The sequence below is a fragment of the Pinus tabuliformis genome, chromosome 9 (assembly GCF_031772625.1).
Source record: "Pinus tabuliformis cultivar Carrire ecotype Pingquan chromosome 9, CPIR1, whole genome shotgun sequence".
NCBI lineage: Eukaryota > Viridiplantae > Streptophyta > Pinopsida > Pinales > Pinaceae > Pinus > Pinus tabuliformis.
The window spans coordinates 2,002,653,807-2,002,667,252 of record NC_142307.1 but is presented as its reverse complement, the minus strand read 5'-3'; the positions used below and the strand labels follow the sequence as shown (position 1 = coordinate 2,002,667,252).

General features: G+C 42.3%; 2 protein-coding genes across 2 annotated transcripts; both read left to right on the top strand.

The window, feature by feature from the left end:
* The first annotated feature begins 7,959 nt into the window (after positions 1-7,959).
* Positions 7,960-8,937, top strand: LOC149157060 (uncharacterized). The gene has a single exon (XM_089444959.1). The coding sequence runs from the start codon at positions 7,960-7,962 to the stop codon at positions 8,935-8,937; it is 978 nt and encodes a 325-aa protein (XP_089301085.1).
* Positions 8,938-11,303: 2,366 nt separating this feature from the next.
* LOC149157059 (uncharacterized) lies at positions 11,304-12,101 on the top strand. Its single transcript, XM_089444958.1, has one exon. The coding sequence runs from the start codon at positions 11,304-11,306 to the stop codon at positions 12,099-12,101; it is 798 nt and encodes a 265-aa protein (XP_089301084.1).
* The last annotated feature ends 1,345 nt before the right edge of the window (positions 12,102-13,446 follow it).

The following is a 13,446-nucleotide window of genomic DNA, read 5'->3' as shown; positions in this document are numbered from 1 at the left end:
TAAAACTCGAATGGGACAAGGGAGAGGGATTGTAGGAGGTAAATCCTACTCATTTACTTCTCCCCCATTCAAATATTCCTTCATCTATCACACCCGCTCGGAGTGCAAGTAGCCAACCCATGAGGATTAGAAGGCAACCCAGCAAGTGAGAGACAAAGAGTTAGTTTATCTCGAGTTCGGGAACCAAGCCTCCCTAATTTTAAGGAAGTTGTTGGGGACTTCAATTGTATAAGTAGAAAGGCCTAGATCCTCATTATGATTCAATTTTTTTTTGTAAAACTCTAAGCTATTTTCGAGCTCCAGACTTGTGAAAGTTTTATTGATGTAATTTTCTATTTTGGTAATAAGAATGAGTTTTGTTTTGAGCTAGCACTGAGTTAACTTAGAGAGCTCAAGCTCTTGGGTTAGGGCCCAACCCTAGAAACCAAGGCTCATCTTTCTTGTATTTTATGTTTAGATTAGTCTCATAGCTTCATTGTTAATTTTATTTTAGATGTGTTTTCATTGCAAGTAGTGTAGATTGGATTTGTCGTCTATTAGTTTATTCCCATTTGTGCCTTACTTCAGTAGAAGGTTAGCAGGGATGAAAGTAGTACCACAAGGTTGTTAGTGGGTGTCTTGGCCTCATTTCCTTCCTTTGGGATCATGATTTGAGGAAGGGAACCTCATGTAGCCCCAAAAACACATATTTCTATTTCTTGCATAAGCTTTAAAGTTTATTGTATTTAAGTTAGCATTTGATCAATTTTGAAAAGTAGGATTTCATTTCAATCTCTTCTATATTCACTCTTGCAGTAGATCTCATCCATTCTTTCATTCCTTTCAGAAAATTTCCTCATGCATAATGTAGGCAGTTAGTTCATTAATTCTGTTTTTCTAGCTTATGAGAACTTCCTATTTCAAGAGTAGCACCCTATGTTTTCACGCCGAGAATTTTTCGCAAATGAAGAACTATTGCCTCTTGTTTACATAGCTTTTTGGGAATTATACATGTTTTATGCAGAGCAGGTGCTTCAGGAGGAGAAAAATACTTCATAACCAGCAACCACCTTCCACTCCATCCACCAGAGTCATTCCTTGTTTTCACCATTGCCTTCACTAGTTTTCATCATTTTTCATAGAAATCCTTCCAAGCACATTGAGTGAATCCAACCACCCTCTATCTTTGTTGTTGACTTCTGAGTGATCCTATACCTTTCCTCACTTCATTTCACCTATCTACCACCTTCCCTAAGCCTTCCATCACCTCCAACAACTTCCATTTTTCTCTCGGTTGTATCTTGTAGGTTTACAGGGAATCCTGTAGGTTTCTAGTACATCCTGTAGGTTTTCTTGAAATGGCATGTTTTGAGGCTGAATTGAGGGAAACCCTCTAGGAAGTCACCAAAATCCTCCCAAGGGTCTTCCACACCATCCAACCATCTCCTAACCCTTCCAGCCATCCTCCAACATCCTTAATCCACCTGCCACATCACTAAAAGAAATTAGTTTGCATACTTGATTTTGCATGAAAAGACAAAAAGACAAAGACAGATTTATTTCCATCCCTTTACTTGCACATTAGTGATGATTGATGCTTCTTAATTCCATGCTTAGATAGTAGCATTTGGTTCATGTTGATTTAGAATTATTGCAAAGCACAGTTTCTTGGCAATTAATTAGGAAATGGTGTGATTTAGCATTGAATTTCAGTCTTTTCCATTATTGCAGTAGAGTAGCTTGTTAGAAAATTATAAATTACAGAGCAATGGAACATAGAGAATATAGCATAAATATAAAAACAGAAAATGCATAAAACCAAAGAGACATAGATATACGTGGTTCACACAGTTTGGGCTACATCCTCCCCAAACAGCTAGTCCTTCCTTTTTATTATCCAAAAAAATGAAGAGACACAACCTACAGTAGATTCGCTGAAATATCCTCTTTTTTCTCTCACATTCTTGCCTCTATGTTTCTTGCTTGGAGAATACACATCTATATCATAGCCTCAAAACAATGCCCTCATACAAAGAGCCGAGTTGCCTTCTAGGGCAATAAACCCTAAACTAAACATAAGTTCTACCGTCAGATCATCCGCCTAATGAAAGGCCCAGATTGACTAGAAATTACTATACTTTTACAAGGCAATTTTACAACTGTTTTTAGCTTCGAGGGCGCTGCCCCCGAAACCCCAGCCGAGGGACCACTGGCCTCCGAACCCCCTAGCTGGGGGGGATTGCCCCCCCCCGAACCCCCGCGGGGGGGACAAATCCCCCCTGCGTGGAGGGGTGTACAAACTTCCTGGGGTATACATCCAGCTGAAACAAAGACCTCTAAATAATCATGCTCCACACCCAACATAACTCTCCCTTAGAGCAGATTTCCCTTTCTTCCATCAAGAAACCAAGCTTCCTCTAATTCCATAGAAGTCTGGCTTGAAAAACCCAGTGGTCTCTCGCCAGCTAAACCATGACAAAAGGCAGAACCATCACTTTTACTTTTGTATACAACACTGACACCTCCAAGTTTTTACGGACCCTGGGTTGACAAAGTAAAGCCGGTAGCCTAGGAGTTGCATCATTCTTGCTGCAATACTGGCACTCATCAGAGTGCAGGTACAAATCCAAGTAATGCAACAATGTTTTAGTGAAATCTTATTGACATTAATCAAATCTAAATATGAACTTGAATATTAGAATATGCTTCACTAAAAAGCCAAACACTATTGACAAAAGAATAATAGACCTGCAGAAATAAGAATGACTGGTTGCAATGAATAAAGGAAACTTTCAACTTGCTGGAATGAAAACACACTGGTACAGGAAGCTAGATGTACATTTACTTTGTAAAGAAAAGGGCAGCACACATTTGTAGGAAAGAATGGAAGGAAATAAAAGTAATTGCAATTGAACCACGCACACACCTAGATCCAGATCACACAACTTACAAGAATTTAAAGTTCATAAGCTATAAAAGAATCCAAACATGATCTTCTTCACTAACCTTGCATGAAAATAAATCTAACACACCTTTAATGAAGGGATAATGAGTTGGGTTGGTTGGGCCCTAGCCAAACAACTTGATTCCCTATAATGAAATAGGAAACTTCAAGCGCTCAAATGGAGCATCACACCGATATCAAGACAAATAACTTCACAACTGGCATGTTCCTGTGTATTAAGTTTCAAAAAGAGAAAATACACATTGTGGATCCCCGATCCAGCCCAGAAATGGTGATACTCAGAAATTACAGTTGGTAGCAAAAGTTTGACACACATTCGCTCTTTAACATCTATGGAGAAACCCTATTAAATGCATTCTTCGACTCTTGGCTGCAACAAAAATATAACATGATATATTAAGCCTTTCGGTTGTTCGCAAAAAGTCTAAACAAGGGTTTTGCCGCTGAAGTCCAGCCTTCTTCTCTAAACGCTGAGCCCAACAAGGAAACTAATCTCTTAGACAAGAAATTTGTGCGATCTACTAAGCTATCCTATCCATAAGCGGTAAGTCAAACAAAAATTGACAACTGCCTCAAAAGTGCAGGAACACTGACCAGTACAAGCACAATTCCTGCACCAACCCAATCTTTCACATAGATTAACATTTTGGTTCCATCAAATTACATAGGAAAGGAATATATTAGTTGCAAGGACATTTTAAGATATAAAACCTGTAAATTTAATGATTAAGTACATATATAACCTTTGAATATGAAAAACATAAGAGGAGTGTAGGAATGTGTGCAATTGGGAAAAAGTACAGGAATAGATAGGCCTTCAAGGTTAAAATAGGAGTTAAGGTGGTGTGTTTGGGATAGGATACAGACCAAAAAGTAGGACAATTCTAGCCACCAACATGCTCCCATACCTATCCTGTTGTGTGTCCTCACACAACCTTACCCTTACCTCTACAAAAAAACACATGGAAACCCTCCTTTAGTCCTATATCTATATTCTAATTCCTGTCTTCAACATCCTTTGATTCTTAGTTCAAGCCTTCTTGACTTGTTTGACTAATTTCCTAAGTCAACCATAGCATTTCAAAGCTTGGAACTTCCACACTCTTTCTGGTCGCTTTCGTTCTTATACTTCTGTTGGCTTAGGGGGTCCTAACCCAGGTTCAGAGTTATTTGCACCAACCAACAAAACCCTACACTACTGACCCTTTCGCCAACAACCCATGTAGCACAAGCTGCAATCTCACCCGAAGCAGTATGGGGGGATGCTAGAACCAAGTTTCTGCATCGACTAGTGTGATGTCTTTCAGTGCCTTAGATCTACCTTCGCGTAGATCGGTAGACTCCTAGGGATCGTTACTGTAAACTCTGTTAAAATGACCTTCAAACCTTTGCGAAGGTCCATGATTAGTCCTTGTGGAGCTTTAGCAGTCAATCTACCTACTTACGCGCATCAGAAATCAATCCTAAATTGGGGTTCACGCAGATCTACTTAAGTCATTAGTAATCATAAGAGAAATCACCAGAGTTTTTGTGAAAGTGTTAAACATGCATTGCATACATTATTAAGACTTATTCAAGATAATCACGTAACATTCAATCACATTTCATAAAAACAAGTCATTCATCAGCGACATATAACATAAATAGACATGAACATAAATACTCAACAAACCTTCAAAAACTTGTCTTTATTGATCTCAATTCACACATTACAGACTCAAACTGCCCTGTGCACACAACTGCAGGGGTCTGCGCACTCAGATGCAGACTCGACCTTGGCCTTCGCACACTCAGCTGCAAAGCCTTTCTTTCTCTATCTAAGCGCAGGAAGCAGAGCCTTCCTACCCTAGCTCCTGCCCAAGGCTCTTTAATCAACCCAATCTTCTATCACAGTTCTATCTAGTTACTTCTTCATTTTGCTAAGACTCACTATTTATAGACTTTTTTCATACAACTCCACAATCCGGGGACCATGGGTGAATCTCAAAAACCGACTCAAAACTTATCCAAAACAAGGGGCTAAGCCCATTTGACTTTTATTCAACTATGCGCTCCACATCCACAAATCACAGAGACTTTACATCATTTACAAAATTGTACCAAAATTTGGGTCATCTTAACTCCAAACTAACCCAGGGGACCCCATCCCAATAGGAAGTGAGTAAGTAGGCCATTTCCAAAGTGTTGAAGTCTTGGAAGGCACCTCGAGGTAACTCGATGTACCATTTTGTGTCAGCACCCATCAAGATTTGATGGAAAAGATGTAGACGAATGGAATCATTAACCCAAGAGTTGGATCAACACCATAAATAGTAAGTCATAACGTGGGCCTGGGGATCTTCTCTAGAATTTCCTTCAAATTTTGGACAATCGCTAGGAATCTTAGTAGGAACCGAAAGCATTTACGACAAATGGAGTATTGGATCATTTGTGAGTCTTGACACATTCGATAGTTCCAACATTGCTATAAAAGGAAATTGTGGATTAAAAGGCATGGGGGGCATTTGATAAGACCCAACTTGTGGATTCCAACCTTTTTGGCATTGGTTCTGCCCCCAAAACGGCAGATTTTGACTATGAGTTTGATATTTCCCCCACAGAGAGGTAGTCTGACCATACAAAGGTGGATTTTGTCCCCACAAAGGTTGGTTTTGACTAGAGTGAGGTTGATAGTCACCCAACATAGGCCGTTGAGAACCATAAGGTGGATAAACAACTTGTGAAGAGTAGGGATTATAATTGTTGACCCTATTGCTGCAGGAGTTGACCTTGTTGCTATAAGGGATGGCCTTGTTGGTACATGGGTTGGTTTTATTGGTACAAGGGATAACCTTACTACTGCAATGGATTTTGATAAGGACCTTTTTACACATAAGGTCCTTGTTGTACATGATTTTGCTATTGTTGGAAAGTTCCTTGTGGAATTTGTGGGTTTCAGGTTGGTACTGATAGGTTCCAGTTTGAAATTGATTAGATGTCCCAAATGAGGGATTCGAACCAGACTATATTTGGGGTCCTGCTTGTTAATGAAAAGGTAGATTTTGAGGGATGGCGGAAACGAGGGTTTCTGAGTAACTGTTACAGTTCTAGAACTGGAAGTGAACAGATCATGGATAGCAGCACTGTTAAGAAGGGGACAAAGGCTGACTGTCCAGATGGGTGCAGAGGGGTCCATTGGGACCCCCACCTATAAACAAGTAATCATGCAGAAACAAAAACAACAAGCAAAGGAGGGAGTCAGAATCCCCGGAAATGACAGGCTCAAGCAGAGCGGCGGGAAAAACAAGGAGAAAACACCGGTGGAAGAAAAGGAACCAAACAGTAATGCAATAAACAAAGGCCAAGAAGAGGAGGGTCGGGAAGACAATGAAGCCAAAAACGCTTCAGGACAAAATCTGACAGGAAACAGGTTAAAATGACAAGAAGCAAACGGGGAGCCCAAGGACAGCAGGCGGTTGAACAAAGAGGAGGAAGGGGACACAAGCTCAAACCCCAACAAAGACTCAACAGCAAACGGTATATGTAAACCAAGGAAGGCTGACAGTCTTAGGGTTGTAATAAGGGATCCAGAAATGCAAGCCTACAGAGAGCACATGACAGAACATGCAGTCATTTGCAAGTTCATGGGAATGTGGCCAACTGAAAGAGCCTTGTGTCAGTGGATTAGACAGCATTGGAAGCCTAGAGGAGATGTCAAACTGCATTTGGGAGCCAAAGGTTTCTTCACAGTTGTGTTCACTAACCTGGAAGACAAGGACAGAATCTTCGACGGAGGCCCCTATTTCATGGCCTCAGCTGGTTTATACATACGACCATGGAAACCGAATTTTGCTCCGGAGAAGGAATCCTTTACTCAGGTTCCAGTGTGGATTCGCTTGTTTTCTCTCCCGATAGACTATTGGGGTTTGAATGCTCTAAAGCAAATTGGAGACCAGTTGGGGACTTTTGTTAAAGCCTTAGAGGCAACATTGTAGAAGAAATACACTTCCTACGCAAGAATATGCATGGAGATGGATGTATCAGGGGCATTGTATGAGGGATTATGGCTCGAATACAGAGATGAGGATTACTTTCAGGCAATAGACTATGAGCAGATCCTGTTTCGCTGCCGGAAATGTCATGAACACGGACATCTCATAAGGGAATGCCCTATGAACAAGAAGGAGGAGGACATGAAAACAGAACCAGCAAACAAAGGCAAAGATAACTTTATAACCCCGAAGTCAAGGCAAAGAGCCAACAGAAGAAGGGCTCATAGAACAGGAGTAGAAAGAAACAACAACAGCAACACTTTTGAGATCTTGGATCTGGAGACAGACTCAGAGGAATCACAAAAATCTAAAGCAGCTGTTAAGGAGCCAAGAGACAAGGAGGAACGTACCAGGAGAGAAGAGGAAGAGAACAACAACAACAACGAAGTCCAAATGGGGGAGCTACCAGAAGATCTGGAGGAGGACACAGATATGATGACAAGTGATGGAGGAAGCGAGGACATGGAGTTGGAGGAAGTTTTAGCCCGGGAAGGGATGAATCTACTGGCCATAGTGGAGAATTGGAAAAATCAAGGTATAGAAATGGTACCAGAAGAAGAAATAAAAAAAATCAGTGATCTGTTTACAGCAAGACAGAAAGCAGCTCTAGAAAGACAACATAGAAAGCTAGGCATAGCAAGAGGTAATAGTCTCCACCCGAAGAGTCTTCTTTGGAACTCCTCAAGCTCACGGCAAAAGAAGAAAAGGGGCAGAAAAACAAGCAATGAGGTTCTGCAGGAGCTCGGCATGATAATGATCAACTCAGGAAAAATGAAGGCTCTGAGCGCCTTCCCGTCCTTTCAATAACCCCTTAAGTTTCTCATGAAGATCATTTCTTGGAATGGAAGAGGGCTAAACAGCCAAGCAAAGCACAGAATGCTGAAACGCAAATTCCAGAAATATAGACCGGAAATCATGTTCTTACAAGAAACAAAATGCAATGGATCCAACATGACAAGGTTAACCAAGAAGATAGGTAGGCACATGAATTATCTAGAAGTTGAAAGTCAGGGCAGAGAAGGAGGACTGGCAACCCTATGGGACACAAGAGCACTTCAAATATTATCTGCAGAAGCGAACAAGCACTTCATCACTGTGGAAGCTCAACCCACAGGTAATTCTGAATCTTTTTTATGTGTAAATGTATATGGACCTCAGAAGATAGAGGAAAAAATCAATTTCCTGAATTCTTTAAATAGGCTTATTAGCAGGCACCCAATGTCCAAATGTATTTTGGGGGGTGATTTTAATATGATAACAACCCTTCTAGAGAAGAAAGGGGGTCTTAGGAAACTCAATAGGGATGCAGAGCATTTCATTAGTTTCATTGAGAATGCTAAATTAGTTGATATTTACACCAAGAGTGGCAATTTCACTTGGAACAATAGAAGAGGGGGGAATAGAATGATAGCCTCTCGCTTGGACAGGTTTTTGGTTTCCGAGAGCATCTTAATGGATGGTATCCTTGTAGAGTCAGATATCCTTCCCAGTGGAGGGTCGGACCACTGGCCAATATTGCTTATAGCGGATGTTCATGGCACAACAAGGAATAAACCCTTTAGATTTGAAAAATTTTGGTTGGATCATCCTAGCTTCCTTAAGATGGTTGAAAAATGGTGGTCAGAACCTTGGGAGGGCGAAGGCTCTAAGATGTTCAATTTGCAGAAGAAATTAAGACTTACAAAGGATAAGATAAAAGAGTGGAATAAAACAGTTTTTGGGGACATTTTCAAGGAAAAAACCTCTATAGAAAATCAGCTGGAACAAATTCACAGAGAATGGGCAACAGGACAAAGCAGTGAGGAATCCATCGAACAGGAAAAGACTCTAACTCAACAGTGGCACAGTCGATGTAGGCAAGAGGAAATCTTATGGAGGCAAAAATCAAGGATTCAGTGGCTAAAGGAGGGAGAGCAGAATACTAAATTTTTTCACAGATCTGCTCTAGATTACAGAAGTTAAAACAAAATTCTTGAGATGAGAAATGAAGACGGGGAGTCAGTTAAGAACCACCATGACATATCAAAGTTGCTGACAGCTCACTTCAGAGCCATAGCACAGGAACCGCAGTCAAACAGAGGAGAAGCCATTAGGGAACTTCTAAAAGCCATTCCTAAAGTTGTAACCTCTAAGCAAAACTGGGCCCTGAATAGGGAAATCACTTTGGAAGAGGTAGAGGAAGCTGTAAGAAGCATGCCAAACGATAAAGCCCCTGGGCCAGATAGGTTCACAATCAATTTTTACAAGGCCTGCTGGAACATTATGAAGCAGGATATCTGGGAGGTCGTAGAGGACTCCAGGCGTTCTGGAACCATTCTCAAATCCATTAATTCGACCTTCATAGCACTAATTCCAAAGGTCGAGGAAGCTAATACACCTGAAAAGTTCAGACCTATCGCTCTTTGTAATGTTATATATAAAATAATTTCAAAAGTTATTGCCAATAGGCTGAAGCCCATTCTCCCAGGGATCATCTCGGAAGAGCAATCAGGTTATGTAGAGGGAAGGCAGATATTAGACAACATAATCCTTGCTCAAGAAATGATCCACACTCTACATTCAGGGAAGAAAGCAGGGATGCTAATGCAACTGGATTTATCAAAAGCTTATGACAAAGTGAGCTGGAAATACCTCGAAGCAATTCTGAATGCTTTCGGTTTCAACAGGCATTGGGTTAATTGGGTCTTGGCCCTCATCAAATCTGCGAGGTTCTCGATCTTAGTCAATGGGGCCCCATCTGAACCATTCTCACCTTCGCGAGGAATAAGACAGGGCGATCCTTTATCCCCTTTCCTATTCGTTATCCTCATGGAGGGTCTCAGCAGAACTATAGCCAAGAAGAAAGCTGAAGGGGCAATTAAAGGTCTTCAACCAATCCCAACTATCCCTGCTACCACTCATCAACAGTTCGTGGACGACACTATGTTACATGGCAGCCCCACAGTGAAAGAGGCCTTGGCATTCAAGGACATCTTAGATCTCTTTAGCAGAGCCTCAGGGATGGAAATCAACTTCTCCAAATCTACGATCTTTTTTTTCAACACTCATCGTGCTATTCAAGCTCACCTCTCTCATCTTCTAGGCTTCCGAATAGGAAGTTTACCTTCGAGATATTTAGGAGCTCCCCTTACTCTGAGACCATGGCAGAAAGTGCACTGGGAAAAGATCATAGCCAATATGGAAAACAGATGCAAACACTGGACACACAGGGCGCTAAACTTTGCAGGAAGATTAATCCTCACAAAGGCTGTGTTACAGTCCATACTGCAGTACTTATTATCCATGCTACCGGCCCCCAAAGGGATTCTTCAACAAATCAAAGCGATACAGAGATCCTTTTTATGGAGTGGGAATGGGGACAAGAGAAAATGGGAGTTAGTAGCCTGGAGCAAATTATGCAAGCCGAAATATTTGGGGGGACTAAACCTTGTGGATCCGCGGTGACCAACATAGCCTGTGGAGCAAAGCTATGGTGGAGATGGATTAAAGAGCCCAATCTGCCATGGGCTAGACATTGGAAACACAAATACCTCCCTAACTACAATCATCAGGATCTCATAAGATTGCAGGAGGTTCCAGAGGGCTCACCCATATGGAATCTTGCAAGACACAACCGTAGCCTAGTACAGGAAAATAATTTTTGGGAAATACGCAATGGCAGGCTAGCCCTGTTTTGAGAAGATGCATGGAACTTCCCCAAACTAGAAACCCTAGAGTTAGCACATTTCAAACAGTTCAGCCAGCTTGAAGGTAGAAGCAGAGTCTGCCATTACTGGGACTTGAGCAACAGAGATGCAGACTGGAGAGAATGGACACACCTAACCGCTGATAACAACATTGAGGGAGATGAAAGCATAAAACAACTCAACAGTCAGATTTGCAAGAGAAGGATAAGGAAAATAGAGGAAGAGGATCAGCTCAGATGGGGTATGACAGGTAATGGGAATTTCTCTTTGAAAGAGGCGAGGGAACTATTAGTAAAGGCAGGACAGGAGGAAGCAATGCCCTGGTGCAACAAAGTGTGGGACAGCGTATTTTGGCCGAAAATTAAGACCTTTTTATGGCTACTAATGTGGAACAAAACCCTGACATGGGACAAGCTACGAAGAAAAGGGTTCGCAGGGCCTTCCAGATGCCCGATGTGTTCAGGTGAAGAAGAAACCATAAACCACCTATTTAATTCGTGTGACTGGGCAAACCATCTATGGAACTGGATGGAGGGAATCATGCGGAAATCAGACCGAGACCAAGAGTCCATCCAAAACACGATTTTAAACTGGCAAATCAATTTTTCCAAAAACCAGAGAGTCAATAATATATGGAAAGCCATGCCAGGCTTTGTATTATGGACAATATGGAAAGAGCGCAATAGGAGGGTATTTCAGGATGAAAACAGGAGCATTGAGCATTCAAAAGCAACAATTCTTACAAATATTAAAGAATTGATTCAGACAAAGTGCAAGACAGACCCCAACGAAAAGCCTTCGGATCGAGACTTACAAATCTTGAAGTGCTTTCAACTGGAAATCAACCACAGCTTCGCAGCGCCGAGACACCAGCAACAACCAAACTCGGAGGCTGATAGATGGACTTGTCCGCCAGCGGGAGGTTTGAAGCTAAATTTTGATGGTGCCTCTAGAGGCAACCCCGGGAAAGCTGGCATTGGAGGTGTTATCAGAGATCAGAATGGAGAAATTGTGCATATATACTGCAGAGAGTTGGGGGAAGGCACGAACAATGAGATGGAGTTCGCGGCGTTAGAACAAGGATTGAAAATTCTAAGGAATCTACCGACAGGCAATGCAGTGGTAGAAGGCGATTCATCCCTGGTTATCTCGGTCGCAAAGAGAATTCAAGGAGGCACTCAGGCATGCAAAGCCACGAGACACTGGAGGCTCGCCAAGGTGATGGAGAACATTGCAAAATTAATCGGCGAAATGAAAGGTTTAGTCTTTCAATCGGTCAGGCGTAAGGCAAACGGGCTAGCCGATTACTTGGCAAACTATAGTATTGACAACCAAGACAGGAGCTGGGACACGTGTTGGCAGCAAGTGGACTGTCCTCACCTTAAGGAAAGATGCCAACAGCTGGCAAGAGAGGACGTGGGCGACTTAAACTGGGCTTAACCAGAAAGCGGCAGACTATATCGGCCCTCATGATGAAATACTCAGGAGATGATATGAGTAGCGAAGGTTGGCACAAATCGAAAGGACAAGCCAGGCATATGCATTTATGGCAACAAAGGGTGCACAGAAAGCACATCTTCAAGTGGATATTTAGAAGGGACTACTGCAGTTTCCCCCTCGGCAGGATCGACATTTGGCACGAGTTTACTCATCAAGGGATAAGCAACATTTATTTGTATAGCAGGCGACATCACGCAGCTTTTACGAACACCCACAGGAACTATGATAGCAGTACTACCACAATGTTTCGAGAGGCAAGGAACAGCATGGGAAACCTCATGGCGAAGAGTTATTTAACCAACTGCTGGAGCAACGTTTCATTCACTTCTTCTAAAGGCATTTCTGTGGGTTGCAATAGTTCTCGAGTCCGAGCTGCGATTCAAGCGACGGGTAACAGGGAAGATATGGATACTGGGAACTGCTGAAGCATCAGCGCAAACCAGGAGCTCCGGGCTGCAAGGAGCGCATATGAAACGCGAACAACTACTAGAAACAAACGAAGAATTGAGGAGATGGAGGCTGAGGTAAAGGTGGAGGAATAGCCGCGCAATGAGGAGGAAATCGCAAGGGAGGCATATTGGTTGATTGACCCAGGCACTGCATCCAAGCGGGCCACCCAATTCATGCGTACACAGGTAGAAAGCTGGCGGGTCAAGACCCTTTTGGCGAAAGCTCTAGATTCTATGGAAGCTGGGAACCAGAAGTCTCAAGGGGAAAACCATATATCTGAAGCCCAACTAAATAGTCTGCTGGAGATTTGCGGAGCGTTGGATGATAAAATTTCAGCTGTGTATGATAAGGTGGAAACGGTCAATAAGAAATTAACTCTGCTTATCCAAATTCTCCGGAAGACCATATGTCCGGATCCACCGAGCTCTGACAGCAAGCAGCAAGCACCGCCGAAGGAACTCAACAACTACCAATCCATGCTGGAAAGAGTGGACAGGCATGTCCTGGAACAAGGTTTGAACATTGCAAGCAGATATGGAATGCCCGGCAGTGAATCGGGTTTATTGGTGCCATCTCTTCGGCCTTGTCTACTGTCATGTCTGTGCCATCTCTCTGGCTTTGTCTGTTGTCTGTTTCTGTAGGCCTTTATGGCTTTTGTCTGATGTCTGTCTAAGGTCTTGAACTGTAATTTTGTCTCATCCTGATAGTGCACCAGTTACAGTGATGCAGTTCAAGGTTTATCTTTGTTATAGATATGCGTAGAAGATAAAGGGATAAGGCCACCCTGCGCGGTGTGTGGATAGCTTTTGAAATATCATAGTTTCTGGTTGTCTTA

Bases quoted from the DNA above. Each gene is read 5' to 3' on its own strand.
- LOC149157060 (XM_089444959.1), top strand. From the start codon at position 7,960: ATGAATTATCTAGAAGTTGAAAGTCAGGGCAGAGAAGGAGGACTGGCA.
- LOC149157059 (XM_089444958.1), top strand. From the start codon at position 11,304: ATGCCAGGCTTTGTATTATGGACAATATGGAAAGAGCGCAATAGGAGG.